Source organism: Eubalaena glacialis, chromosome 2, assembly GCF_028564815.1.
Source record: "Eubalaena glacialis isolate mEubGla1 chromosome 2, mEubGla1.1.hap2.+ XY, whole genome shotgun sequence".
NCBI lineage: Eukaryota > Metazoa > Chordata > Mammalia > Artiodactyla > Balaenidae > Eubalaena > Eubalaena glacialis.
Genome location: NC_083717.1, coordinates 4,243,263 through 4,268,780, shown reverse-complemented (window position 1 = coordinate 4,268,780; position 25,518 = coordinate 4,243,263). Strand labels below are relative to the sequence as shown.

General features: G+C 42.0%; 2 protein-coding genes across 9 annotated transcripts in view; one reads left to right on the top strand and one right to left on the bottom strand.

Moving 5' to 3' along the window:
* The window catches only part of CACNB2 (calcium voltage-gated channel auxiliary subunit beta 2), a 147,401-nt gene extending 130,635 nt beyond the window's left edge, over positions 1-16,766 (top strand). For both annotated transcript variants that reach the window (XM_061178114.1, XM_061178111.1), the window contains exons 10-13: positions 11,962-12,113; positions 13,557-13,652; positions 14,743-14,928; positions 16,296-16,766. In XM_061178114.1, the coding sequence (XP_061034097.1) occupies positions 11,962-12,113; positions 13,557-13,652; positions 14,743-14,928; positions 16,296-16,766 (905 nt within the window). The remainder of the gene's footprint in view (positions 1-11,961; positions 12,114-13,556; positions 13,653-14,742; positions 14,929-16,295) is intronic.
* NSUN6 (NOP2/Sun RNA methyltransferase 6) overlaps positions 1-25,518 on the bottom strand; it is a 110,228-nt gene that overhangs the window by 14,286 nt on the left and 70,424 nt on the right. For 2 of the 7 annotated variants that reach the window (XM_061178143.1, XM_061178118.1), the window contains 5 exons: positions 23,998-24,123; positions 21,953-22,327; positions 21,155-21,473; positions 20,915-20,987; positions 19,622-19,935 (listed from right to left, as the gene is read on the bottom strand). In XM_061178143.1, the coding sequence (XP_061034126.1) occupies positions 22,115-22,327; positions 23,998-24,123 (339 nt within the window). In that variant the 3' untranslated portion in view covers positions 19,622-19,935; positions 20,915-20,987; positions 21,155-21,473; positions 21,953-22,114. Of the gene's footprint in view, positions 1-13,479; positions 13,703-14,866; positions 15,065-19,621; positions 19,936-20,914; positions 20,988-21,090; positions 21,474-21,623; positions 22,328-23,997; positions 24,124-25,518 lie in introns of those variants that run through there. The other 5 variants (XM_061178128.1, XM_061178123.1, XM_061178120.1 and 2 more) reach the window with 5 other exon arrangements.

Below are 25,518 nucleotides of genomic sequence, written 5' to 3'. Positions count from 1 at the left end.
TGCCAGCTTCTCAGTGTTTTGGTGCTATCAACTGGGGTTTTTCCTAAATTATGGATCTTTTTTTTTCAATAATTAATTTAATTCCATTTAAAAATGTAAATGCCATAAAGCACCCTACCCTGACCCACAGAGTCCCTTCAGTGGCCTCGACCTCTCTCTCTGTCCCCACCACCCGGCTGAACACAGCCCCCCAAAATCTAAGTTTTCCAAACTTAGTGTCCCCATTTCAGTCACTATTATTCACTCTCCAGCTGGCTCCAAATTTGTTTATAAAGAAGTTACCAGTAACCTCCCTGTCACTAGTCCAGTGGACATGTTGCAGTCTGTTTTACGTGACGTTGCAGTGACATTTGGAGGACATTTGTCCCCCTCTCCTTGAAGCACCCCTTCTCTTGGATTCCTCAACAGCACTGATTCTGGCCCTCCTGCCTTTCCTTTTTTTTGCAGGCTTATGCTATGTGGCTTTTGAATGTGAGTTCTTTTTTTTTTTAATTTTATTGACGTGGAGTTGATTTACAATGTTGTGTTAATTTTGCTGTTCAGAAAGTGACTCAGTTATACATATATATACATTTTTCATATTCTTCTCCATTATGGTTTATCACAGGATATTGAATATAGTTCCCTGTGCTATACAGTAGGACCTTGTTGTTGATCCATCCTCTATATACTAGTTAGTTTGCAGCTGCTCATCCCAAACTCCCATTCCTTCCCTCCCTCACCCTCCTCCCACTCAGTAACCACAAGTCTGTTCTCTATGGCTGTGAGTCTGTTTCTGTTTCGTAGATAAGTTCATTTGTGTCGTATGTTAGATTTCCCATCGAAGTGATATCACATGGTCTCTGTCTTTCTCTTTCGGACTTACTTCACTCACTGTGATAATCCCTAGGTCCATCCATGTTGCTGCAGATGGCGTTATTTCATTCTTCTTAATGGCTGAGCAGTATGTATATATACACATAGACCACATCTTCTTTAGACTGTGAGTTCTTAACTGTTCTTCTTGGGTCCTCTCTCTGGTCCCTCTCTCTCAGCACAACTATTCATACCACTGGCTCCAGTTACTTCCTATATGCAGAGAGCTCACAGTTTGTATCCCAAGCTGGACAGTGCCTTTCCACTCCAGAGTTATACATCCTACTTGACGGTGTTGCCTTGTATATTCCTCAAACTTAGCACATGCTAAAGAGAATTTATCATCTTTCCTGTGTTCTGATAATTTCCCAGGGTTTCTCATCTGAGTCACAACAGTCGGGATGCTCATCTCCGTTTTGAGAACCAGGAGACTCTGTAGCCCTCTTGATACGTGAGCTCCCGCACTTCCTTCCCCAGCACATCTCCAGGTCTTGTCAGTTTCGCCTCCTGAATTTCTGTCCCATCTGTCTCATCACGTGCAGTGTTTACACCACTGCTCCAGTCCAAGGGCCCCGAGGCACCGTAAGTGCTTCACACCTATTTTGACCTGCATCCCTTAGTTCTTCATGCCACAGCTGAAGAAATCTTTTCAAAGAGCAGATCTGTTCCGGACACATCCCTGCTTCAAACTGTAAATGTCTCTGCACTGTTCTTGGACGACAGCAGAACTCCTCGACCTGGACCTGGACCTGGACTCCAAGTGTCCACAGCGCTTAGCCTCACCTCACACTGCTCTGCCTCGCTCCTGCCACTCCACCCACGCCGTCTGCACTCGCCTTCCACGGCTGCAGTAACAAAATCATACAGACCATGAGGCGGAAACAAACTTATTTCTCACATTTCTAGAGGCTGGAAGTTCAAGATCAAGGGGTCAGCAGGTCTTTTTCTCCTGAGGCCTCTCTCCTTGGCTTGCCGACGGCCGCCTTCTCGCTGTGTCTTCACATGACCTCTCCTGTGTCTGCACCTCCTTGGTGTCTGTCTCTCTCTCTCTCGTCTTATGAGGACACCAGTCATACTGATGTAGCCCGCCCCATCCTACTGGCCTCATTTTAGCTTAATCACCTCTTTGAAGGCCCTGTGGCCAAATACAGTCACATGGATGGGAGCCCACCTGTAGGACCACATTTAACTTTACCTCTTGAAAGGCTCTATCACCAAATAGGGTTTCATTCTGAGGTACTGGGGGTTGGGACTTCAACATAGGAAATTTGGGGGGGGGAGGACACGGTTCAATCCATAACATTGCCTTTCACTCAGTCCTTTGTCTGCCGCGGAGCCTTTGCACCTGCTGTTCCCTCCTCTCCTGACTCCCCCTTTGAATCACGGGAAGGGCTGCCATGGTACCCTCACTGCGTGAGTGCATTATTGATGCCTGTCTCCCCCACTCGATGATAAGCCCTGTGAGCTCAGAGATTGGATCTCTTTTGGCTCATTATTGCTTCCCCGGTACATCCCGCACTGACTGGCACAAAGTAGGTGCTTAGTAAAAAAATATGCGATAAGTGGGTAGTCACACCTTGACACTGCCTCTCTCCCCGAACGCACCACACCTTGATTTTCTGTCCTCTGTGTTTATGCAAACTTGGAAAGTGGCTTTGCATTCAGTGTTTGTTGTACATCACAAATCTGCGTTTTCTCCAGGGAAAACAAGTTATTCTCTATCGTATTCTTTTAAGCTGTAGTTTTGCTGACATTAACGATATATTAAAGTTGGGGGGTAAGAGAATTATTGCTGCTATATTGCCCCATAAGAGGATAAACTGTCTGTATTAAAGTATCAACACTCCAATCTTTGCTTTTACTGAAGTCAGTTTTTCTTACCCTTTAAACCAGTTTCTATGTAGCATATTTTCCTCAGTCTGCACAATAAGTTCTCTGCAATGTTGCTTTATTTTTAAAGAGTATTAGCATTTCAAAGATCTAAGTCAAATTAAAGCAGTGCTTATGTTCCAGTGTTTGTGAACTGCTGGAAAGTGTATGCTGGAGGAAAGGTAAACCAGACACTGAGTTTGGGGGCAGAAACAACTGCTAAGAACTTCTTCTTTCAAGCATTACTTATTATCCTGGAAGTTCTTTCAACCCAAGGTAGGGGCAAACGGGGGAGTTTATTTTTTATTTTAATATTTACTTGTTTTGGCTGCCCCAGGTCTTAGTTGCAGCACGCAGGATCTTACTTGCAGCATGTGGACTTCTTAGTTGCAGCATGCGAGCTCTGAGTTGTGGCACGTGACCTCTGAGTTTTGGCACGCGGGATCTAGTTCCCCGACGAGGGATGGAACCAGGGCCCCCTGCACTGGGAGCGCAGAGTCTTACTGGACCACCAGGGAAGTCCCGGGGAGTTTACTTCAAAAGCATCGTTTTCTTGTATACATTTAGTAAAAAATTAAATTTGAGAAAATTTACCTCAAATTTAATAGACGAGATCAATTACAGCAATTATTTCTTTTATGAAAGGATGAAAGATCCTGTATATTGAAGATATAATTTGATAGGATGAAAGATCCTGTATATTGAAGATATAATTTGATAGGTAAAAATTTGCTTTATACATGAGATTTTAGAAAACTTTCATTGCATAAACAAAAGTATAGTATGTTGCATTTGGAGTTGATTATGCTAATGTACCACTGTGTGACATGAAGGAAAAAAACCTGAAAATTTTGTAGCTTTAAGTACATACTCAGGTTTTTGGAGTGGTACAGGACTTCTTTGCCTGTATGGATGGCTTTATATGGGCTCATAAAACTTCTCACCTTTTTTCTCAGTTGTAATATTGGTCAAGCATCATAATTTAAAATATCTACATTAGCTATGCACATAAATTACATTATAGTCTTAGAAGCAAAAATATTATTTAAATTAAAATAGTAAAGGGCCTGGTAATACAGTTATTTGCCAATTCCAAATCCAAACTTTTAAAACTAATAAACTCAGATACTTAATTATTGCTTTATAAAATAATTCACCTCAGAGTTTCTTTAATCTGCCCAACTTTATACTGTCTGCAAATTGTGGCTTGGTTTTACCCCAAGCAATTTTCCAGGGACAAATCAATTTAGGAAACTATGCTACATCTTTGCACCCGTTTGTACACAACTGTGCGGTTGTGGGATCTATTTGTGTCACACAATAGCAAAAACTATGTACTGAAAGTGGGAAAATATCAGCAAATGAGAGTAAAGGAAGTGAAGCTAGATTTAGCCATGCACATGGCAACAGTTGTAACTGACAGATAACACACAGGGAGCAGGGGAAGGCATTTACTTTGTATATTAGCAACTAGGTGGTCAGATAATAATGTTTACAACTTGGTAAATGTTTTTAGTCCAATTGAGGAGTCAGCTGAGATAATTTGTTAAAAGTCTGTCTCTTTCACCTTGTCCTGATGGAACTGTTCTGTCTCTAAACTGTGGTGATGAATACAGGAACCTACACATGATAAAACTGCATAGAGCTCAGTACACACACACACACACACACACACACACACACACACAGATGAGTACATAAAACTGGGGAAATCTGAATAAGATGGGTGGATTGTATTAATATCCTGGTTGTGATATCGCACTACAGTTTTGCAAGATGTTCCCATTGAGGAAAACTGGGTAAAGGGCACAGGGTTCTCTGTTATCTCTTACAACTGCTTGTGAACCTACAGTTATCGCAACAGAAGCGTCGATTAAAGAAAAGTTCATCACTTATGTTGGTAGCACCAGGGACTGTGGAACGGGGATGACACACCAGAGAGAGCACCCCTTATTTGCTTCTCAGGTGTGGTCTCCAAATCAACAGCATCAGCATCATGGGGGCATTAGTGAAGAATGAACATTCTCAGGCCCCATCCAAACCTATAAAATCAGGAACTCTGGAGGTGGGACCCTACAATCTCTGGTTTAACAAGCCTGCCTAGTGATTCTACCATATGCCAGAGTTTGAGAACTACCGATCTGGTTCAAGCCCATCACTGTTCAGTGAAGGATCTGAGAGCCATAGGAAGTGAAGGGATCTGTGTAGTGTGGGTAAGGCACCTACTAACGAATAAAGCTAAGGCTAGACCCTGGGTGTCCTGACTACCACTCCAGGATTTTGTCCATTGAGCAGTGTCGTGATGCTAATTACCACCTCTGCCTTCTCTGAGGAAGAGAAAAAAATAACTTATGGAGAATGAAGGGCGGATGATAGACTCTAAAACTAGCCTTGTGAATCGATGTGGAATTTACGGGACTATTGATCTTCTGAATCTCATTTCTTCCCTCCTCGTGACCTATCCATTACCAGCGTAGCTATGTCTGTCTTAATAAATTAGCACTTTTTATTCCACAAGATTGCTCCAATGGCCCAGCTATAGCAATATTTCTACCCAAAGGGAGTTCTTCATCTAAATATATTTTGGCAGTCAAATTCATTATTCATGTTTTTGAAGATTTATTTAATGAATTTTTTTCTACAACAGCAGCTTCTACCTAATACGTATATAGTCAATTAAAAAGGCAAAAAAAAATGTTACATTATATATATATTAAATGATTATATGTTTTCTTTGCCTTTTTAACTCATTCTTTCAACACAGTTTTTGAGCGCCAAGCATGTACCAAGCACTGTACTGAGGGAAGGAATGGAAGTAATTATGTACTGTTGCCAGTGTTCTATCAGTTCACTGCCTGTTGGAAAAGTTTTCAATATCATCAAAATACAATGCAATAAATGTTAACAGAGGTAGGCACAAAGCAATACTTGACATTTATTAAGTATTTACTATGGGCCAGGCACCACAATAAATGCTTTGCATGTTGATTCACTTAAGTCCTCATTTCCATTTTCCAAAAAAGAACACTTAGGGGGCTCCAAGAAATGAAGCCTGTCACCCAAGGATCACACACTCTATGAAGTGAGGAAGCCACTTTGGTGCCTGGGACTGGGTGCCCAGAGGCAGACCTCCCTGGGCCTGGGGAAAGGAAAAGAGGCTTAGAGGGGGCTTTACAGATTTCGTTTTTTAGGATAAGTAAGGAACTTGTCAAAATTAGAATTCTGTGCTTAGTGATTATGAAATGGCATTGGAATTACCATCACATCACTGATACCAGAGCCATCGCAAGTCTTATTAATTCTCGAATGACCGCTTGGATGTCGTCCAACGCTAGCTACAAAGTGTAACAACTGCCTCTGTTTTTACAGTATTGTTCAATTATAGAAATGTCTTTCCAAACGAATGCACTTCTCTTCTTTCTCGTCTTCCAGAAAACATGATTGTTTCTGAGCTCTGAGTTTTTTCTTTTAATTGAAGTACAGTTGATTTAACAATGTTGTGTTAATTTCTGCTGTACAGCAAAGTGATTCAGTTATACATATATGTACATTTTTTTATATTCTTTTCCATTATGGTTTATCACAGGATATTGAATACGGTTCCCTGTGCTATACGGGAGGACATTGTTGTTTATCCATCCTATATATACTAGTTTGCATCTGCTAATCCCAAACTCCCAGTCCTTCCCTCCCCCACCCCCCTCCCCCTTGGCAACCACAAGTCTGTTCTGTGAGTCCATTTGTTTCCTAGAAAAGTTCATTTGTGTCATATTTTAGATTCCACATGTAAGTGATATCATATGGTATCTGTCTTTCTCTGACTCACTTCACTTAGTATGATCATGTCTGGGTCCATCCATGTTGCTGCAAATGGCATTATTTCATTCTTGTTTATGGCTGAGTAGTATTCCATTGTATATATGTACCACATCTTCTTTAGCCATTCATCTGTTGATGGGCATTTAGGTTGTTTTCATGTCTTGGCTATTGTGAGTAGTGCTGCTATGTACATAGAGGCACATGTCTCTTTTTGAATTATAGTTTTGTCTGTGTATATCCCCAGGAGTTGGATTGCAGGATCATATGGCAACTCTATTTTTAGCTTTTTGAGGAACCTCCATGCTGTTTTCCATAGTATCAGCACCAGTTTTAATTCAACGGCTGTTAAGTGATTGGGATTTGGACAGGTGAATAAGGCTTTTCAGTTTCAGAAATGAACATCAGCTGTCTTTGACATTTCTTTTTTGAAATAAATTCTAAGCATGATGTACTCTGTCAAAGAAAAACCACTAGTACGGGTACATTTCTTTTTGAAGCATCATTTTTACTTGGAAGTTAAAAGTGTTTTCTTCATAATTCATTGGTCATCTTTTTTTAAGGTTTACTTACTAATATGTTGCACTGGGATTCTGAAAAAAATCTCCTTTAAATTTTTAAATGAATATCTCATTTCCCCCCTTAATTTAAAAAGTGTTAAGATATTTGTGTATGTAAGAATACTAGAAGATATAAATATATGCATATATATACACATATATACATGATACATATATTAAGAAACTGACATATGTTGATAGTAATTTTTGGATACATAATAAGATAATGGATTATTTTATGTTTATCTGTTACTCAGATTTTATGCAATGAACAAGTACTACATTTATAATCTTTTTTTTTCATAGTACTCAAACTGCTAAGAAAAATGAAGTTTTTTTAAGGTGTGGGACTCTGTGTGATTAACTGTTATTTAACTGAGTACATGGATGAAAATCTTTGTGATCAAATTTCTTTTTATTGAGACATTCCTGACATATACCATTAGATTATTTCAGGTATACAACATGACTTGACCCATGTATATATTGTGTTATGATCACAGAAAGTCTAGTTACAAGTTTATGTACAGTTACAAGTTTTCTTGTGAGAACTCCTAAGATCCACTCTCTTAGCAACTTTCAAATATACAATATTAGTAACTATAGTCACCACGCTGTGCGTCACATCCGTGGGACTTATTTGTACTTTTGACCACCCTCACCCACCCCCCACTTCCCACCTCTGGCTACCCCCAATCTGTTCTTTTTACCTATGCTTTTTTTTTTTCCCTCCAATTCCACATTTCAGTCAAGATTCTATCACTGGATCACATGGTAGCTCTATTTTTAATTTTTGGAGGAACCTCCGTATCATTTTCCATAGTGACAGCACCAGTTCACATTCCCACCAAGAGTGCAGGAGGGTTCCCTTTTCTCCACATTATCACCACAGCACTTGTTATTATCTTTTTGATGATAGCCATCCTAACAGGTGTGAGGTGATATCTCATTGGGGTTTTGATTTGCATTTCCCTGATGGTTAGGGATGTTGAGCGCCTTTTCATATACCTGTCGGCCATCTGTATGTCGTCTTTGGAAAAATGTCTATTCAGGTCTTCTTCCCATTTGTTAATTGGACTGTTCGGTTTTTGCTATTAAGCTGTAAGAGTTCTTTATATATTTCGGAAATTAACTCATCCTGTACAAGCATACCTCATTTTATTGTGCTTTTCACTTTATTGCACTTTGCAGATATTGTGTTTTTCACAAATTGAAGGTTTGTGGCAACCCTGCCTTGAGCAAGTCTATTGGCACCATTTTTCTAACATTGCTCGCTTCGTGTTTTTGTGTTACATTCTGGTTATTCTCACAATATTTCAAACTTTTTCATTATATTTGCTATGGTGATCTGTGATCAGTGATCTTCATTACTACTATGACTCTCTGAAGGGTCAGATGATGGTTAGCATTTTTTAGCAATCAAGTATTTTTTAATTATGTACATTGATTTTATAAGACATAATGCTTTTGCACACTTAATAAACTACAGTTTAGTGTAAACATAACTTTTATATGCACTGGGAAACCAAAAAGTTCATGTGACTTGCTTTATTGTGGTAGTCTGGAACCAAACCTGCAATATCTCTGATGTATGCCTGTATATATGATTTGCAAATATTTTCTCCCATTTGGCAGGTTGCCTTTTCATTTTATTGATGGTTTCCTTTGCTGTGCAGAAGCTTTTTAGTTTGATGTAGTTTCACTTGTTTACTTTGGGTTTTCTTGTGTTTGCTTTTGGTGTCAAATCCAAAAAAGCATTGCCAAGACAAATGTCAAGGAGCTTACCACCTTTGTTTTTTTCTAGGAGTTTTATGGTTTCGGGATATATATTTAAGCCTTTAATCCATTTTGAGCTGATTTTCGTGTATGGTGTAAGATAGTGGTCCAGTTTCACTCTTACGCACATGGCTGTCGTTTTCACCCAGCACAATTATTGAAGAGACTGTCCTTTTCCCCACTGTATGTTCTTGGCTCCTTTGTCATAAATTAATTGACCATATACGCATGGGTTTACTTCTGGGCTCTTCTAGTCTGTTCCACTGATCTATGGATCTGTTTTTAATGCCAGTACCATACTATTTTATTATAGTTTTGTGATATAGTTTGAAGTCAGGAAGCATGAGTCCTCCAGCTTTGTTCTTTCTCAAGATTGCTTTGGCTGTTTGGGGTCTTTTGTGATTCCATACAAATTTTAGGATTGTTCTGTATCTGTGAAAAATGCCATTAGATTTTTGATAGGGATTGCAATAAATCTGTAGATCACTTGGGTAGTATGGACATTTTGACAATATTAATTCTTCCAATCCATGAGCATGGAATATCTATTTATGTCTTCAGTTTCTTTCATCGGTGTCTTACAGTTTTCAGAGTACAGGTCTTTCACCTCCTTGGTTTTATTTATTCCTAGGTATTCTTTTTGATGCAATTGTAAATGGGATTGTTTTCTTACTTCCTCTTTCTGATAGTTCATTATTAGTGTACAGAAACGCAACAGATTTTTGTAAGCTAATTTTGTATCTTGCAACTTTACTGAATTCGCTTATTAGTTCTAACGGTCTTTTGGTGGAGTCTTTAAGAGTTTTCTGTATATACTATCATGTCATCTACAAACAGTGAGAGTTTTACTTCCTTTCCAATTTATATGTCTTTTATTTGTTTCTTGCCAAACTGCTCTGGCTAGGACTTTCAATACTATGTTGAAAGAAGTGGTGAGAGTGGGCATCCCTGTGTCGTTCCTGATCTTAGAGGAAAAGCTTTCAGCATTTCCACTGAGTGTGGTGTTGGCTGTGGACTAATCAAATTTCTTAATGCTTACAATAAATACTAACTTAGATCAGAACTTGACTGTTGGGGATCAGTGGCTGTGAAAACATTTACAGGGCACAAAGAAGCAAGGTTATATTGGAATATAATTTTAAAGAGCATGAGAAAAGAGAGCAAATAAGAGTGTCAGTAATGTTTTAGAACTCTATTGTGAAAGAAATGATCAAAAGGCCACTTTTATTTCTAAAACTGTTTAAGGGAATTCCAATATATATGAAGTAAAGAATTTTACAGGAAACCTCAGGTACTCATCACCTAGTTTCAACTATCATCTATTCATGGCCAGTCTGGTTTCATTTCCAGTCTTCCCCCCACCTTCCTCTCCTGTCTCTGAATTATTTTGAAGCTAATCCCAGACATCATATGATGTTATCTGTAAATGTTTCAGTATGTATTTCTAAACATTGAAGACCCTTTTTATTTAAACCATAATGCCATTATCGATAGACCTTAACAGTACATCCCTAATATCATCAAGTTGCCACTCAGCCATGTGTCATTTCCCAACTGTCATGTATTATACATATACACACATACATTTTATATATATAAGCATTCTATATATAAACATTTTACTCACTTATATGCATTATATTCACTTTATGCATTATAAATATATAAATTACTATTTGTTTGAATCAGGATCCAAATAAAGTCCATACATTGCGAATGTTTCCTAGGTCCTTAAATCTCTTAATCTAGTTTTCCATATCTTTTTTATTTCCTTGTAATTTTTTGAAGAAACTGGGTCACTTATTCTGCAGGGTTTTCAGAGAGTGAATTTTGCTAACTAACTGCATTACACTGGCGTAGTTTATATATAATTGTCTGTTCCCTGTATTTCTTATAAACTGATAGCTCCAGAAGCTTAACGGGTTTTTTTTTTTTTCTTTTAGCAAAACTATGTCATGGGTGGTAATGTGACCAAATATTATTTTAAAGCCAGTATCTCAAGTGGTTTGGGCCCTGATTTTAAAGACAGCCAGGTTGAATGAAAGGACTCTAGTCATAACATATTGTGAGGCAGACAATAGTGACTTGCCTTTTCTGGAATAATGTACTAGTTAAAATTATCTCCAGGCATCTTCTGCATGGATGCAAATGCATGAGAGAAATTAAATGGTATTCTGTAGGTCTAGGAATCTCATGGAATTGGCCCTTCATGACTGCAGTGGGCACTGTAAAATACATATTATGCTTTATAGACCTATGATGTCTAGTAAAGTAGTTTCTGGCTATTTAACTCTTATTTAAATTAAATTTCAAAAATTTATTCATTCATTCACATGTGCTACATTTCAGATGCTCCACAGGCATACGAGGGTTGTGGCTACCATACTGGACAGCAGTGGTACAGAAATGGAGCAGCAGATGAAATTTCTTTGGCATTCAAGTAGATTTGGGGATGTTTATATAGTTTGTATTTCTGTAATGTTGCCTCTAATATATAACCGCCCTTTTAAAGCATGAATGTTACAGGGCTGTTCTTTTGTTGGTGGGAAATATGAGAAGCGTGTTTTTGGACAAGTTTGTTGTAGACACTCTTAAAAATCTCTCCCGTTTTCTGTTGTCGTTCAGCTTGGTAAATAAATAAGCATCTCTAGACTCTATCATCTCCAGAAGATGTACCAATAGGTGGCATATAAACACAGATAAGCCTGTGCAGTGACAGGAAGGCTGGTGATGGGTGCTAGGCTAGAGTGGTCAGAAACAAACACAGGGAAGACCTCTCTTCAAGTTTCTATTTCACAACATTTTAATGAAATGACTTCATGAAGTTTTATAGCACCAAAAACACGTCAGCAGAGAGCCAGAAACGTTGACTCTCACAGACATCGTGTTAGATGTCTGGTTGAGAGAGGAATTCCCTAAATGCTAGAGGTATTGTGAAGGAACGGCTGTCTCCAAAGGATACCTGTTACCAGCTCTCTTACCTGTAGACATCAACCTCACCTACCTGAGTACCGTTTTACTTTGTCTCAATCTGGTCTAAAAATGCTGTACGTCAAGTAATCAAACTCTGCTTAACCTTTTACAGCGGAAGTTCAGAGTGAAATTGAAAGGATTTTTGAACTTGCAAGAACACTGCAACTGGTGGTCCTTGATGCAGATACTATTAATCATCCAGCCCAACTTAGTAAAACCTCTCTGGCCCCTATTATAGTGTATGTCAAGATTTCTTCTCCTAAGGTAAGTAGGGTTGTTACTGTTTGTTTGCTCTGTAATGGAATTTTACTAAAATGTGTATTTATAGTCTGCTTTCCAATTACAAACTGGCTGTGTCTTTATCCATCACAAAGGGTCTGAAGAGAGACGTGGTAGCCGAGAATTGTTAAGATTCATATAAGCGAGCATGATGATGAGTTTCATGGCTTAGGAGAGTGATTCCCAAAGTGTGGTCCATGGATTCCTGGTAGGGGAGGTTCTGAAACACTTTTTTAGAGGGTCCATGAGGTCAGAACCATTTCCATGATTATTATCTAAGCATTATCTAATACTCAGACATCCTCCCCCTTTTTCACTGGTTTGACCTTTGCACCAATGGTGCAGAAGCAGCAGTGGGTGATGTCTAAGCAGGAATCAAGACCACAGTAGCAGTAGCAGCTGTGGCATTCTCCCTCCCCATGCACTCCCAGGTAACAAAAAGAAAAAAAAACACAACCCAGTTTCACTTAAGAATATCCTGATGAAGTAGTAAAAATGCTTAAATTTGGACTCTTCAGTACAAACCTTTTTAATATTCTATGTAACCAAATGGGAAGTACACTTCAAGTTCTTTAGCTATGTACTCGAAGTCTGTTATCTTGAGGGCAGGTACCAGTGTGATTCTTCAAGTCATAAACCAAAGTAGCCACTTTGATCCTGGAACACCATTTTTATTGGAAAGAACAACTGACATGTCCTTCAAATTTCAGGACAGATCAATGGAATTTAATGTAACAACAGAGTAAGAGAAGTTCATTGATAGGGGTTTAGATTTCACATGGGAGCTAGTCTTTAAAAAGCTACCACTTGTTTACTGTAGTATCAAAGAAAGATATCCACAATTATCTGAAAAGGCTACTAAAATACTCCTTTTCTGAATTACGTATAGGGAACTGGATTTTCTTTGCCTGTTTCAAACAATATACTGTGGCAGATTAAATGTAGAAGCAGGGAACATCAGCTATCTTCTGTGAAGCCAGGCGTTAGAGAAACCTGCAAATAATTCAGCTATTTTTATCAGAATGCATGACATGTTAACATATAAGAGGTTTACTGGTCATTCTTAAATGAATTTTTCAGTTTTAATTTCTAATAAATATGTAACTATTACAGTTCACATAAAAAGCTCTTGGGAGTTCTCCACAGTTTTTAGAAACATAAATCATGAGACAAAGTTTGAGAACTGCTAGCCTTGAAAAAAGACAAGACTCAGAAACATCTCCACACTGGTGATTTTTGAAGCTTGCGACTGAGATTTACATTAACGTGTTAATTTTGCTGATCACCTCGAAGATTCTGTTTTCTAGCTCAATCTATTTGTAAACCATTAGTGCTGTATGCAAAAGACCCCGGAGAAAGGAATGAATAATGAACCTTGTTGTTTACCTGAGTGCAGATACCCCAGTTTAAGAATCTCGTCTTTTACAGGTTTTACAAAGGTTAATAAAATCTCGAGGGAAATCTCAAGCTAAACACCTCAATGTTCAGATGGTAGCAGCAGATAAGCTGGCTCAGTGCCCTCCGGTAAGTCTCTCTCTGCAGTATAATCCACTTGAAGGCTTCAGACCTGCATTCTGTTCACAAAAACCAGAGGGACAGGTAAACGCCTGTCCAGGGAGAGAACCCTGCCTACTAACAGTGGGTTTCCTCCCAAAGACGGGAACGGTCTACCTCGTACCACGAGCAAAAGCACTTGTCTAGGTCGTGGTCGTGGCTTACGAACGGCTACGGTGTGTTCTGTGGTGACCTTGCTTTGTTAATCTAACACCTCAGTAGTATCTTAAATGAAACACAATCGTTGTTTCAAAACTTTGGTTTAAAAGATGGCTCTGTTTGGGGTTGGTTTATTATTCACTTCTAATCAGGGAGCACGTTGCTGGCTCTTCATCACCATCTAAGAAATTGATCTGAGACCATTTCTAAGCCACTCAGTAACCAGATTCTGACCCCTGAACGCATTCCTACCTCGAATCCCTTGCTCTGCATACCACGCTTTGGGACCGTATGCTTCTGGCTTTTGTTCTGGCTTTTTTTTTTAAATGAAGGTATCTCAGAAGCCTTAAGAACTATGACCAGATCCACGTGTAATTACTGGGAGTACGTTAACATTTCTAAGAACTCTGAACTGTTTTGAAGTCTGGACCACATCAAATCGTTAGAGGCTTCGGCTTCCTCATGTCTTCACCTTGCCTCAGTCATTTCCAAGGTTCAGCTTTTCATAGTCTCTGTCAAAGACAGGCTTCTTCCTGTACTGTTTGTTTGGCTTATAGTCTCATTTTCTTTTCGACGTCTCTCCCCTAGCGTAGGATCAGTTCCTTTTTTCAGTGTGGGCCACTTTTCTCTGGTGCCCCTAACAACTGTTATCACACCTGCTCACTTCCTGGTCATTCACACGGCAAAGCGGCCGTGTCCTCCACAGCGACCTGAGGCCAGACGCGCATGACCCGACCTTAGCAGACGGCCCGCCAAGGCGAGGAGAAAGGAGGAGCCCGTTGCCACGGGCAGGGACGCAGCGCGCAGCTCTCGGGCACCCTCCTTGCTCCGCGCGTGCGGGGAGGCGCCGGGCGGGCCCTGGCTGCCGTCAGCGTGCCGTCTGCACTGTCTGCCCCCGCAGGAGCTGTTCGATGTGATTCTGGATGAGAACCAGCTCGAGGACGCCTGTGAGCACCTTGCCGACTACCTGGAGGCCTACTGGAAGGCCACCCACCCTCCCAGCAGCAGCCTCCCCAACCCTCTCCTCAGCCGTACCCTGGCCACCTCGACCCTGCCTGTCAGCCCCGCTCTGGCCCCCGGCTCACAGGTGAGGGGCGCTCCCTTCTCCGCTCGCATCACTGGGGTCCCGGGCTCCGGGGCAGTGCTCGTTCCAGTCGGGCAGCCCTGTCCAGAATGAGGTGGAACACCGAGCCCCTTAAGTGTCTCCAGCGTGAGCCGGGTGCCTGTAAGAGGAGTGTAAACAGCAGCCTGTGAAGTACCGTAAGTCCCCCACATACGAACAAGTTCCATTCCGAGAATGCGTTCCTAAGTCCAGCAAAGTTAGCCTAGGCTACCCACTAACCCAATCGGCTATATAGTACCGTACCGTGACAGGTTTATCATACCTTGCACACAAAAAAATAACACAGAAAAAACAAACAAAAGATAAAACATTTTTAACCTTACAGTACAGTCCCTTGGAAAGGACAGTAGTACGCGCTAGCTCACCACTGCTTTTACGCTCGCTTCCGACCATCCTGGGCTTGAAATAAAGATACTGTACTACCGTACTCTATATGGTACAGTAAAGACCACAAAAGCACAACCACTTGTAGAGGATGCACGCACATGACAATGTACGCCAGACAAATGATCTAACTTACGTGATTCGACATGCGAAGCTATGTTTGCATCTTTGAAAGTTCACAACCTGAAGGTCTGTATGTAGGGGACTTACTGTATATAAACCGTAAAATCCGCTCTCCCCATATTCTGTTAGGGCCAGGATAGAGGAACTTTCTATGTGGCCAGCAGCACAGACTGTGGACTCAGACTACCTGGGTTCAATTCCCTCTCCACCCCTTCCCAGGGGTTTAACCTTGGATAAAATCCTTACCTGCCCTTTGCCTCAGGAATACTAATGACCCTACCTCGTGGGGCTGTCATGTGACTTTTCTCATGAGATTGGCTTACAGGGTTGTTGTAGTTAATCAGTGAATATACGTGACTGTCTCATAACACTGCTGGTCTCATATTAAGTGCCATTTAAGCATTTGACATTTTATCATTTTTTTCCCTTAAAGCCAACATCCTACGAATTTTTAATCTTCCCACCTGTATTCGAGCAGAGGTGGTTAAGTGTCCACCCATGTGTAGACAGATCTCAGGCACCTGTATCTATATTTGAACCACAAGAGAACATATAAAAGAATGCCCTCCCTCCTTCATTCATTCATTTAAAAAAATAAAGTTACTCTGTGTGCTGTTCTAGGCACTTACAAATTAACAGAAAGTCCAATACAATATAAATGCTACTGGATGTTATCGAACAAATTAAGCGACCGAGCTAGGTGAGATTTCATTTCAGCACTTTAGAGACTTTGAAAAGGGACTAGACTTCTGTGGACTGGCCTTCGTGACAGCTCCTCAGACCCCGACCTTGGCTGAGGCCTGTGTCTGCTCCTTCGCCTCCAGGGTTCTCAAGGGGATCCGAGGACCGATCGCACGGCTGCCACCCATTCTGCCTCCCAAGCTGAAGAAGAACCCTGCCCAGACCCAGTCAAGAAACCCCAGCACCACAGCCATCGCAGCGGGGCCAGCCGAGGCCTCTCCAGGCAGGAGACCTTGGATTCAGAAACGCAGGAGAGTCGCGACTCTGCATACGCGGAGCCCAAGGAAGATTATTCCCACGAACACGCGGACCACTGTGCCCCGCACCGAGATCACAGCCACCGAGAGGAACCCCACGGGGGCGGGGAGCGCAGACACAGGGAGTCTCGGCACCGCTCGCGGGACCCGGATCGAGAGCAGGACCACAACGAGGGCGACAAACAGTGGAGCCACCACAAATCCAAGGATCGCTACTGTGACAGGGAGGGGGAAGGGGTGTCCAGGAGACGGCATGAGGCTGGGGACTGGAACAGGGAGGTTTACATCCGCCAGTGACTTTCGCCCTTTTGTGTCGTTGGTTTTTTAAGTAGGTCAAGTCTTGTATACCACCACCCTCCAACTCAATCTTGGGGGTCTACGTTGCAATCATATGTGATCTGTCTTGTATATTTTGTACTGCTGTTGCTTGGATAGCAACAGCATGAAATAGAGAATATACTTTTTTTTTTCCTTTTGTAAGTAAGTAAGTAAGTGCTATATAAATTCGCCTGGAAAGGCTGCAGACCTCTGGTTGTCTACTGGACTTTGAAAACTGTCTAGGATCGCTGCCACTTGAACAATATCGTCTGTTGCCATCCAGGTGGCATCAGGATTATAAGAAGCATAGCTGATGTTTTTGAAAATGTGGTTGATGTATCCAGCAGGCCAGAATCAATCGGCCCACATAAAACGTGGAATTTCTTGATTCTCCCGATTTTTAAATATGTAGGCACCTGATTTGCATATTCATCCATGGACCACTGTTTCTTGCTTGTACCTCTGGCTGACTGACTAAATTTTGGGACAGACTGTCTTGCCTTACACAAAGGGGATCAAAGTCAGAATCTATTTTCTATGTACTAGTATTGTGTACTGTATAGACAGTTTGTAAATGTTATTTCTGCAAACACCTTCTTATGATAATTATATATAATATATATATATCAATCAATCAATCAGTTTGATCACACTATTTTAGAGTCTTAATGCCAAGCCAGCAGATTTGCTTTCTGAATTACAGGGACTAGAAATGCCCACCTTCAGGAAATTTGTAATAACGTCGTCTAGACACCTGTTCCCGTTCTAGTAGAGAGTCTGTACATACTGTAAATACGTGTGACCACCTGACTTGAAAAGGTTTGATTTCTGAATGTTTCACCATCCCTGTACGTTAATCATTGTGACCATAAATTCTGGGAAATATAACCAAACTCCAAGGGTTGCTCCACTCCGTGCACTTCACACTGATGAGTGTGACAGCCTCGTCCTGCATAGCCAGTGTCTCAGGTCACGGTACTGGGGTCTGGGAGCCGCGTGCGCACGAGCCAGTGACGGGCATGCATGCTGACGACTGCGGCGGCCAGCCCGGGGCCGAGCCGTCAGGGCCCAGGAGGGCGCTCACCACCAGAGGGGACGCCCTGGAGAGCTGCCCCCCGCTGGCTCCTGGAGAGGGACCGTACGGGCCACTCTGACTGAGTGTTTCACTGGAAATGTCCGACGACCTCTCGTCTGAGGGAGAAGCGTTTACACAGATGCTCCCGACTCCCCCATCTCCTCTCCTCACCTCGCCCGCCGTGCCCGCTGTGTCCCCCCCGCTGCCCGCTCCGACACTTTCACTGTCCGTCACAATCTCCAAGTGCTTCTTATAACCAAAGCTTCTGCTCTTTGGAAGAAATCAGGGCAAAATGAGGTGACTTGAAGTGAACAAGACGTTGAGGAGGTTTTCCTGCGTCAGACACCTGCTCTGAGGGGACGCCAGAAGATGCTGTGGCCCTGCGTCAGGGACACCGCCAAACGCGGCCCACGAGGTGGTGGTCACGCTGAGCCTGAAACCTCCTCTGTCTCTCCTAAGTGTCCGTCTGTCCAGCTATGACTGGACAGGTAAGACAGACAGTATTAGGCGTGCAAGTCCCTGGCATGTGAAGTCTGTCCCTGGAAAACGCCTGTCTTGATTGCCTACCTTCAGACCTGGACATTAAAAATTACTATTTTGTTAAATAAGTTAAGCTATTTTTTGTTTCGCTTCTTTGATTATTCCAGGTTCTTGCCAAATATTCTTGGACCTTTATAAGTACAACGGTTTCACATCTAACTCCTTATTCCTCTCCCCCAAAGAAAACTCAGAGTTGTAAAAATGAGTTAACATATATAGTGTTTTATCAGCTAATATAGGAACCATTTCCCTCAATCTCTTTGTTAATTAGCTCTGTACTGTTGACATACCTTTATTTATTGAATATAAAAACAGTAGTCATAATATATAAATTTTTGATGTAAAATATTCACATCATTGGGAAACCGTATTCCAATTAAAGTTACTTTTATAAAATACTTCCCATCAACTGTCCATCACAGTACCATATCAATGATCACCAGCCCCGACCTTTCCTATACAAAGTTTCATCCCAGTTCATGACTTTGGAATATGTAAATTCTTTAAGTACAACTGGTATGTATCTTTTTTGCTGCTACCATTAATCCCTTTCAAAGAATCATGCTAACGGATTCCATTTTTTAAATTTTGACCTGGACTCTTCGTTTCTCACTTTACTGTGAAACACATTAGTCCAAATCAGAGTATTCCACAAAATCTCTATTGCAGTACTTAGAGCACCCATAAGTGAAAACTGTAGAGTGGGCATATGTGTAAACGGTGTGTACTAAATATGTAATTGAAGAAATAATCCCAAGGACAATGGGATATTCACTGACTTGTGGAATGTAAAATTCTAGTCTTTTCACACAGCAAAGGTTTAATCTTAACCGACTCAGTTGTAGAATGATTGTTGTAGTTAACCTAGAAAATGCTGGAAATGTTTCGAATAGTTCTATGTCTTTTTTGTCACACCCATTTCAGCCTTTCCTCTGCTCTTTCTCTACTGCTCATTTAAGTTACTGTTACAAAAAGGTGCTGCTAAATGTAGGATGTCTTAGTTATTCTGTACTTTGGGACAATGCCACATTTTAACATGGTCTACTCTGCATTCATGTTAAACCTTCACTGTCAGCTACACTGAACTGTTCAACAAGCCTGGTTTAAAGTCATTCATTCATATCAAACAAAGAGCTGGCTTCTGCACTGTCTACTATTAGTCGTATTAAGTGCCATTTTAGGAATGATTCTTACAGCTGAACGTATGTAAAATACTCACCTGCACTTCCCGTGTGTGGCGCATCATCCTGGGGGTTGCTGCCCGTCACTGATGGGTTGTGGTCTTCTCCCCACGACATCTGAAAAGTGACAGCTTCCGGCAGGTCAAAGGCCTCTGAAGGCCTGAGCACGGCAAAGCCAACTTTCTCCCACCTTCATCCTATGTGTTCTGCAATTCTTGCCTTCGATGCTGAACTGTACTTTTCCTTTCTAAAATGAAGATCCCTTCTGGTGACAAATGTAATTCCTCGCCCTTTGCTCAGTGACACGATGCTGCTAGCCCTGGATAATCTCACTAACACGTCAGGAGTCATGCTGTTGGAGAAAACAGGCAATCAGAGGGCTCTGGGTCAGTTGTTGAATCGTGTTATATTTTTAACTATTTGTACTTTACTGTTTAAAATGTGATACACGGTTTTGAAGTAAAACGTACTCACTGTTGAATTAAAATGCTTCTGTTTCACAGATATAACTATGGTAACATTAAATATGTTAAAAGAGAATATATTCATTCTCTTCCACATTTCCCTGATTTTTGTCCTTTTATCGTATTTTTTCTTAAATGTCTGTGTTCCTTAAGATTGAATGTGTTTTATTTTCCAATTTGTTTTATTTTTTTGAAAGAAAGAAACCCACTGAAAAATGTCTATGTTAAAGAAACGAATTTTAGCAATATTTTTTATTTGTCCTTACTGTTTTCAATATGCAAATTATTTTTCTTCTGTTTTGCCTGTATTGCTTGTATTTTGATATTTGTTGGTACTAATCAAAACTTTACACATTTGCTACTAGGCTTCTTCCCTACCATTTCCATCCCAGCCTAGCACCTAAGGCTCTGCAGAGAGCATAAGAAGGGATGGATTTTGTGTATTTTTCAAAAACGTATTGAAAGTTCGAGGAAGTATGCTGAGCCCTAGAAGCAGAAGTACCACAGGTCAACAGTGTTTCTCTTTAGGCAGATGACATCTACTGGATATCAGGCAGAATGAGGGACGGAAAGCAGTCAGTCACGTGTTTGAATCTCAGGGAGCTTGATGGGGTTTTTCCCTCGTTCAATAAGCATGTAACAATGATCTGCTCTGAAGCTGTACAGAAAGCACAGTCCTGCCTCCAGAATGTTCCCAAGCCTGGGGTAGCGGTCCAGGGCACGCCTCGTACACTAGAGTGATGTGTCAAGTGCCGTGACAGGAGGAGACAGAGGTACGAGGGGTGTAGAGAGAGACATGCCCGACCAGCCCCAGAGAAGGGTGTGCAAGAGAGGCTTCCTCAGAGGAGAGGCCTCTGAAGATCTCACCTGATCCGAGGTGAGATGAGCATTCTTCACGGATCCAAGGAAGTTTCAAGAAATTCCTAATGGAGACCGAGACCTATGAAGGAAAAAAAAACCGTTAGGCAACTGCCCGAGACTCAGGAATTTTGAGGTGATTTGAATTAACAAAAGAGATGTATTTAACATGACATGAGATAGCTTTTAAACTATGGGTATTTTAATATATTTTATCTAAAAAGCAGGTAGGATGAAAAGCAAGCCTACAGTTACAATTCATTTTAAAAAGGCCGTCCACTTATACTGGCCACCATGGGTGATGCTTGGTCACTTGTGCAGTTTGGGTGATTTCAGGTTTGATGGTGAAGTGGTCTTGTTTCGTCTTGATGTAGTCACAGCTGCTTGGCCTGGGGAAGGTGTTGTGGAGTCGCTTCTGTTCAGAGGGAGAACACCAAGGCCTGGCTGAGAGTGGCCACTTCCCAGCTCTCACAAGATGGTTTTCTCACCAATCACATCTCTAAGAACTTGCATGTATTCCATTAGATGATAAAAGGTACCCGAACAGTGCAACAGTCTCATTTTTAATCTACAGAATTTAAAAAAAATTCATTTTAGTTTTTAGTTTAAAATATGACAGAAGAAAAAAAAGTCAACATAGTGAAGGGAGACTGTCATTGGGAGTAGTCCAGAATTCATTTGAAAGAGGGTTGATTTACCAAATAGTAAACAGAAAAAGTCACGTAAAATCCCCAGCTCTGTTCCTGGCACTTGATAAATAAGTTACAGTTCCCACACCCTGAATTCTGAAGGAACTCAATAACGGAAAACGTGTTTTATAACCAAATTAAATACTGCTAATTTTATTCCTTTTGTTAAATCCAGTGATTTTAACATTAAAAATGACTTGCATTCTTTACGAATTAAAACAAAGACCCCAAATGAAAATATGTTCCAGACATCTTCAGGCATCTCCTTTTCTTTATACTCTGCTAAATCCATAAAGGAAAAGTATTTTAAATACACAAGATATAGTCTCAAAGTGCCCCCTCTCCACCCCCCGGCTACCTCCTCTGTGTAGTACAGTCTCTTGATTCCTGGTGGGACAGCCGGCAGCCTTTTCTGTTTCCTCAGCAACCACAGCATCAATCATGTGGCCTGACAACAGTTTTTGGTTTAAAAAAAAAACATGTAAAACGTTTGGAACTTTCATCTCTAAGGATCCTTCTCCTAGGTGCTTTTGCATTTTACAAATTTTGCAATGAAAAAGCCTATACAATCCTTATTTGCGAGCCAAATCACGTCTTCTATCCTGGCGTCTCTGAGAGAACCAGTGTCGCTGTCCTGTGACGGCATCACACAGGGATCGAATCGCTGCAGCCGTTTCAGTTGTTCAGATGACAGGCCAGCTCCCAGCATCCCTTCTCCTCCAACCTGAGGGTCCTGCTCGGGGAGACAAATAAACACAAACGTCCTCACGTTGGGAAGTGTGCCTGTGTACCATTTACGTAAAAGGACAAACTGAGCTGTACCTACCGCCAATTCCAGAAACAGAAAAATGAGTAAATACCTTTTATTTTTGTGAAATGGACATGCTGCTTTTCCGGGTAGTAAAGTGGGAGGGTGGTAACATGCAGCCACTTGATGACTGAGTCCCTAGGATGGCCCTTATGCTTATCAAGGCCCACGACATGCAGAAGACCTGGGCTCCACACTTAGAAGCACGTGGATTCACATCACAGCTCTGCCACAGCTTAGCTGCGTGACTTTAGGAAAGTAACTTACCTTACCTGCTTCCTCATCTACGAAACAGGTGAAATACTCTGATCTGAGGCTTAAGTAAGTAAGGTGGTATCGGGCCTGGCATAGAGTGGGCACTTAGCAAGTGGAACATTATTATCAGTTACAGCAGGAGATGAAAACCCAGCTTTATTTGTCAGACTCCCCAAAACTGACAGGAGTTTCTTGGGCATCTGAAGATGCCTCTCTCTGGCCCATACCTATTGGATGATAAAAGTCCTCTTTTTTTGTTGTTGTTTTTAAATGTACTAGGATATTAAAGGAGATGAGAAAACTAAAGCTGCCTCGATTAGTTTAGAGGAATACAGAATCATAAGGAACTGAGTGATCCGTGCAAACCACTACTACAAAAGATGCATAAGCCTAACTTAAGTCACCATTTCACAAATGTTTGTGTTACTGAAGATATATTTTCTTAGGTTTATATCTGAAAACCTATTGTTTATTAATCCATGTGTGTGTGGGGGGCGTTCCATCTCTTTTAGGTACATACTGAGTGTATATGTATATACACACACATCAAATTCAAGTGAATTCTCAAGTCTTCTTTTCATCTACAATGCACTTATCTTAATTTCTGAGTCTAGAAACCATCTCTGGATTGCCTTCTGTTTATATATTCCAATTACTTACTAGAATTCTGTACTGGAAAAACTGACATTAGATGTTCAGTTTATCTGAATGAATGTGAGCATTACCACAGATTTAAACCTAATCTCAAACATCACGGGCTAAAAAATCTAGTCATAAATATAGTTTTAATAAAAACCAGAACAGAAAGACAGTGCTAGGTAAAATAAAGTACAAGAAACCTTTTAAATGTTTCCTATCTTATATAAGAATCCAGAAGGAAGCAATAATCCTGAACCATTTTCCCCCCTTGGCTAGTCTTTTGATATCCCAGCTATTAAAGCCTCTTTGGGCTTTGGTGTGATATGAGAAAACTGCTCAACATTTGCCCTATCAGAAAAATTATAGGACTGAGGGGTGGAGGAAGGGTTTTAGAAACAAAATTCTGAGTAACATGAACAAGAGCCACAAGTCAAATAAACATGTAACAAAAATCCCCCTGAGCTCTGTGGCATTTTAACACAACTGCAGAGAGTGAAGGCCTGGAAAAACTGGGTCAGGATGTGAAAATCCTCTAGGGGCCTGTCTGGAACAGCTCTCATTAGAGAAACCCTGTGTACCACAAGATTTGTTTCATAAGTTTTACTTGACAGCGTCTCTTCGTATCACTCTCTGTGTTTATCAACATGCTTAAGTTCCCACGACTTACCGGATCACCCAGAGACAATGGCAATGGCCCTCACCTGGTGCTGAAGCTGAAGGTGAGGAAACGTCTCGAGGGCCCAGGCGACCTGCTCTTCGTTTTCTGCTAGGGCGACAGTGCACGTGCTATACACCAGCACGCCCCCCGGCTTCAGCAGCTCAGCTGCCTAAAGACAGGTGTGATCGAATGATGAGTATCGCAAGAGCAAGTGAACATTTTAAATATAATGTATGTAAACAAATATATATACGAAATACATCTATAAGTGAAACGATTCTCACAGAACAGCTACTGCATGCTCGCAGAAGACCTCAGACTTCTGGAAGGGCCAGAAAACCTCCACATAACCAGGCAGGACAAAAGAAAAAAGAAAAAAAAAGAGAGACAGAAAGGAATCAGGACTGGACCTGCGCCCCTGGGAGGGAGCTGTGCAGAAGGAAAGTTTCCTGCACCCTGGAAAGTCCCCTTATCAGCGGGAAGACCAGCCTGGATGGAAGCGGAGCTTTGGAGCCCCGGAGACGAACGCAGCAACCAGCCTGCGGAAGGCAAAACAGGCGGTCTGTCCCGCTGCCCTGCGCTCCCCAGCCTGAGACACTCAGCTGCCGGTATGGGGAGGCGGGGCGCTGGGTGCTGAAGCTTCGGCTTCAGAGACAGTCCCAGGGAGAGGACCGGGGTTGGCTGTGTGAAGACACCTTGAAGAGGCTGCAGAATGGCAACTGAGGCTGCACTCAGAAGAAGCCTGGGCCCATGAGAGACGGCAAGGCACCACTGATGGGTGGGGCACGCGAGGAGAGGGGTGGGAAAACCACAGGAGCGTCTTTCCCTACACGCGCTCCGAGGCAACAGGACATGGCCTACACAAGCTCCGGGGGCGGGCACGAGCCGCCACTGCCACCATGGGCTCCAGAGGCAGGCACAGGCCACTACCACCACTAAGAGACCCGCGAGTGGGCTCCTGTCGCCGCCCCCGCTATCCCCAGGAGCATGCGGGCCGCTGCTACCACTGGGAGACATGGGAGAGGGTGCCAACGGCTGCCCCAGCCGTACCGGGAGCGCGCACAGGCCACCGCACCTGCAAACCCCGTATCAAGTGGATAACGGCCAGCGCACACTGAGGAAAGAGGCAGCAAGCATCCAGACTAAAAGCAGCCCTCGATTCCAGACAAGATGGCGGAGTAGAAGGACCTGACCTCACCTCCTCTCACGAAAACACCAAAATCACACCTAAATGCTGAACCACCATCAACAAAAACAGATCGGAACCTACCAGAAAAGACAGTTTGTTACAATATATCCACAGACAAAGAAAAAGCCACAATGAGATAGTAGGAGGGATGCTTTCACGATAAAAGCAAATCCCATACCCGCCGGGTGGGCAACCCACAAAGTGGAAAATAATTACAGCGCAAGGTTCTCCCACAAGAGTTAAAGTTCTGGGCCCCTGGTCAGGCTCCCCAGCCTGAGGGTCTGGCATCAAGAGGAGGAACCTCCAGAGCATTTGGCTTTGAAGACCAGCAGGGCTTAAGTGCAGGACCTCCATAGGACGAGGGGAAACAAAGAC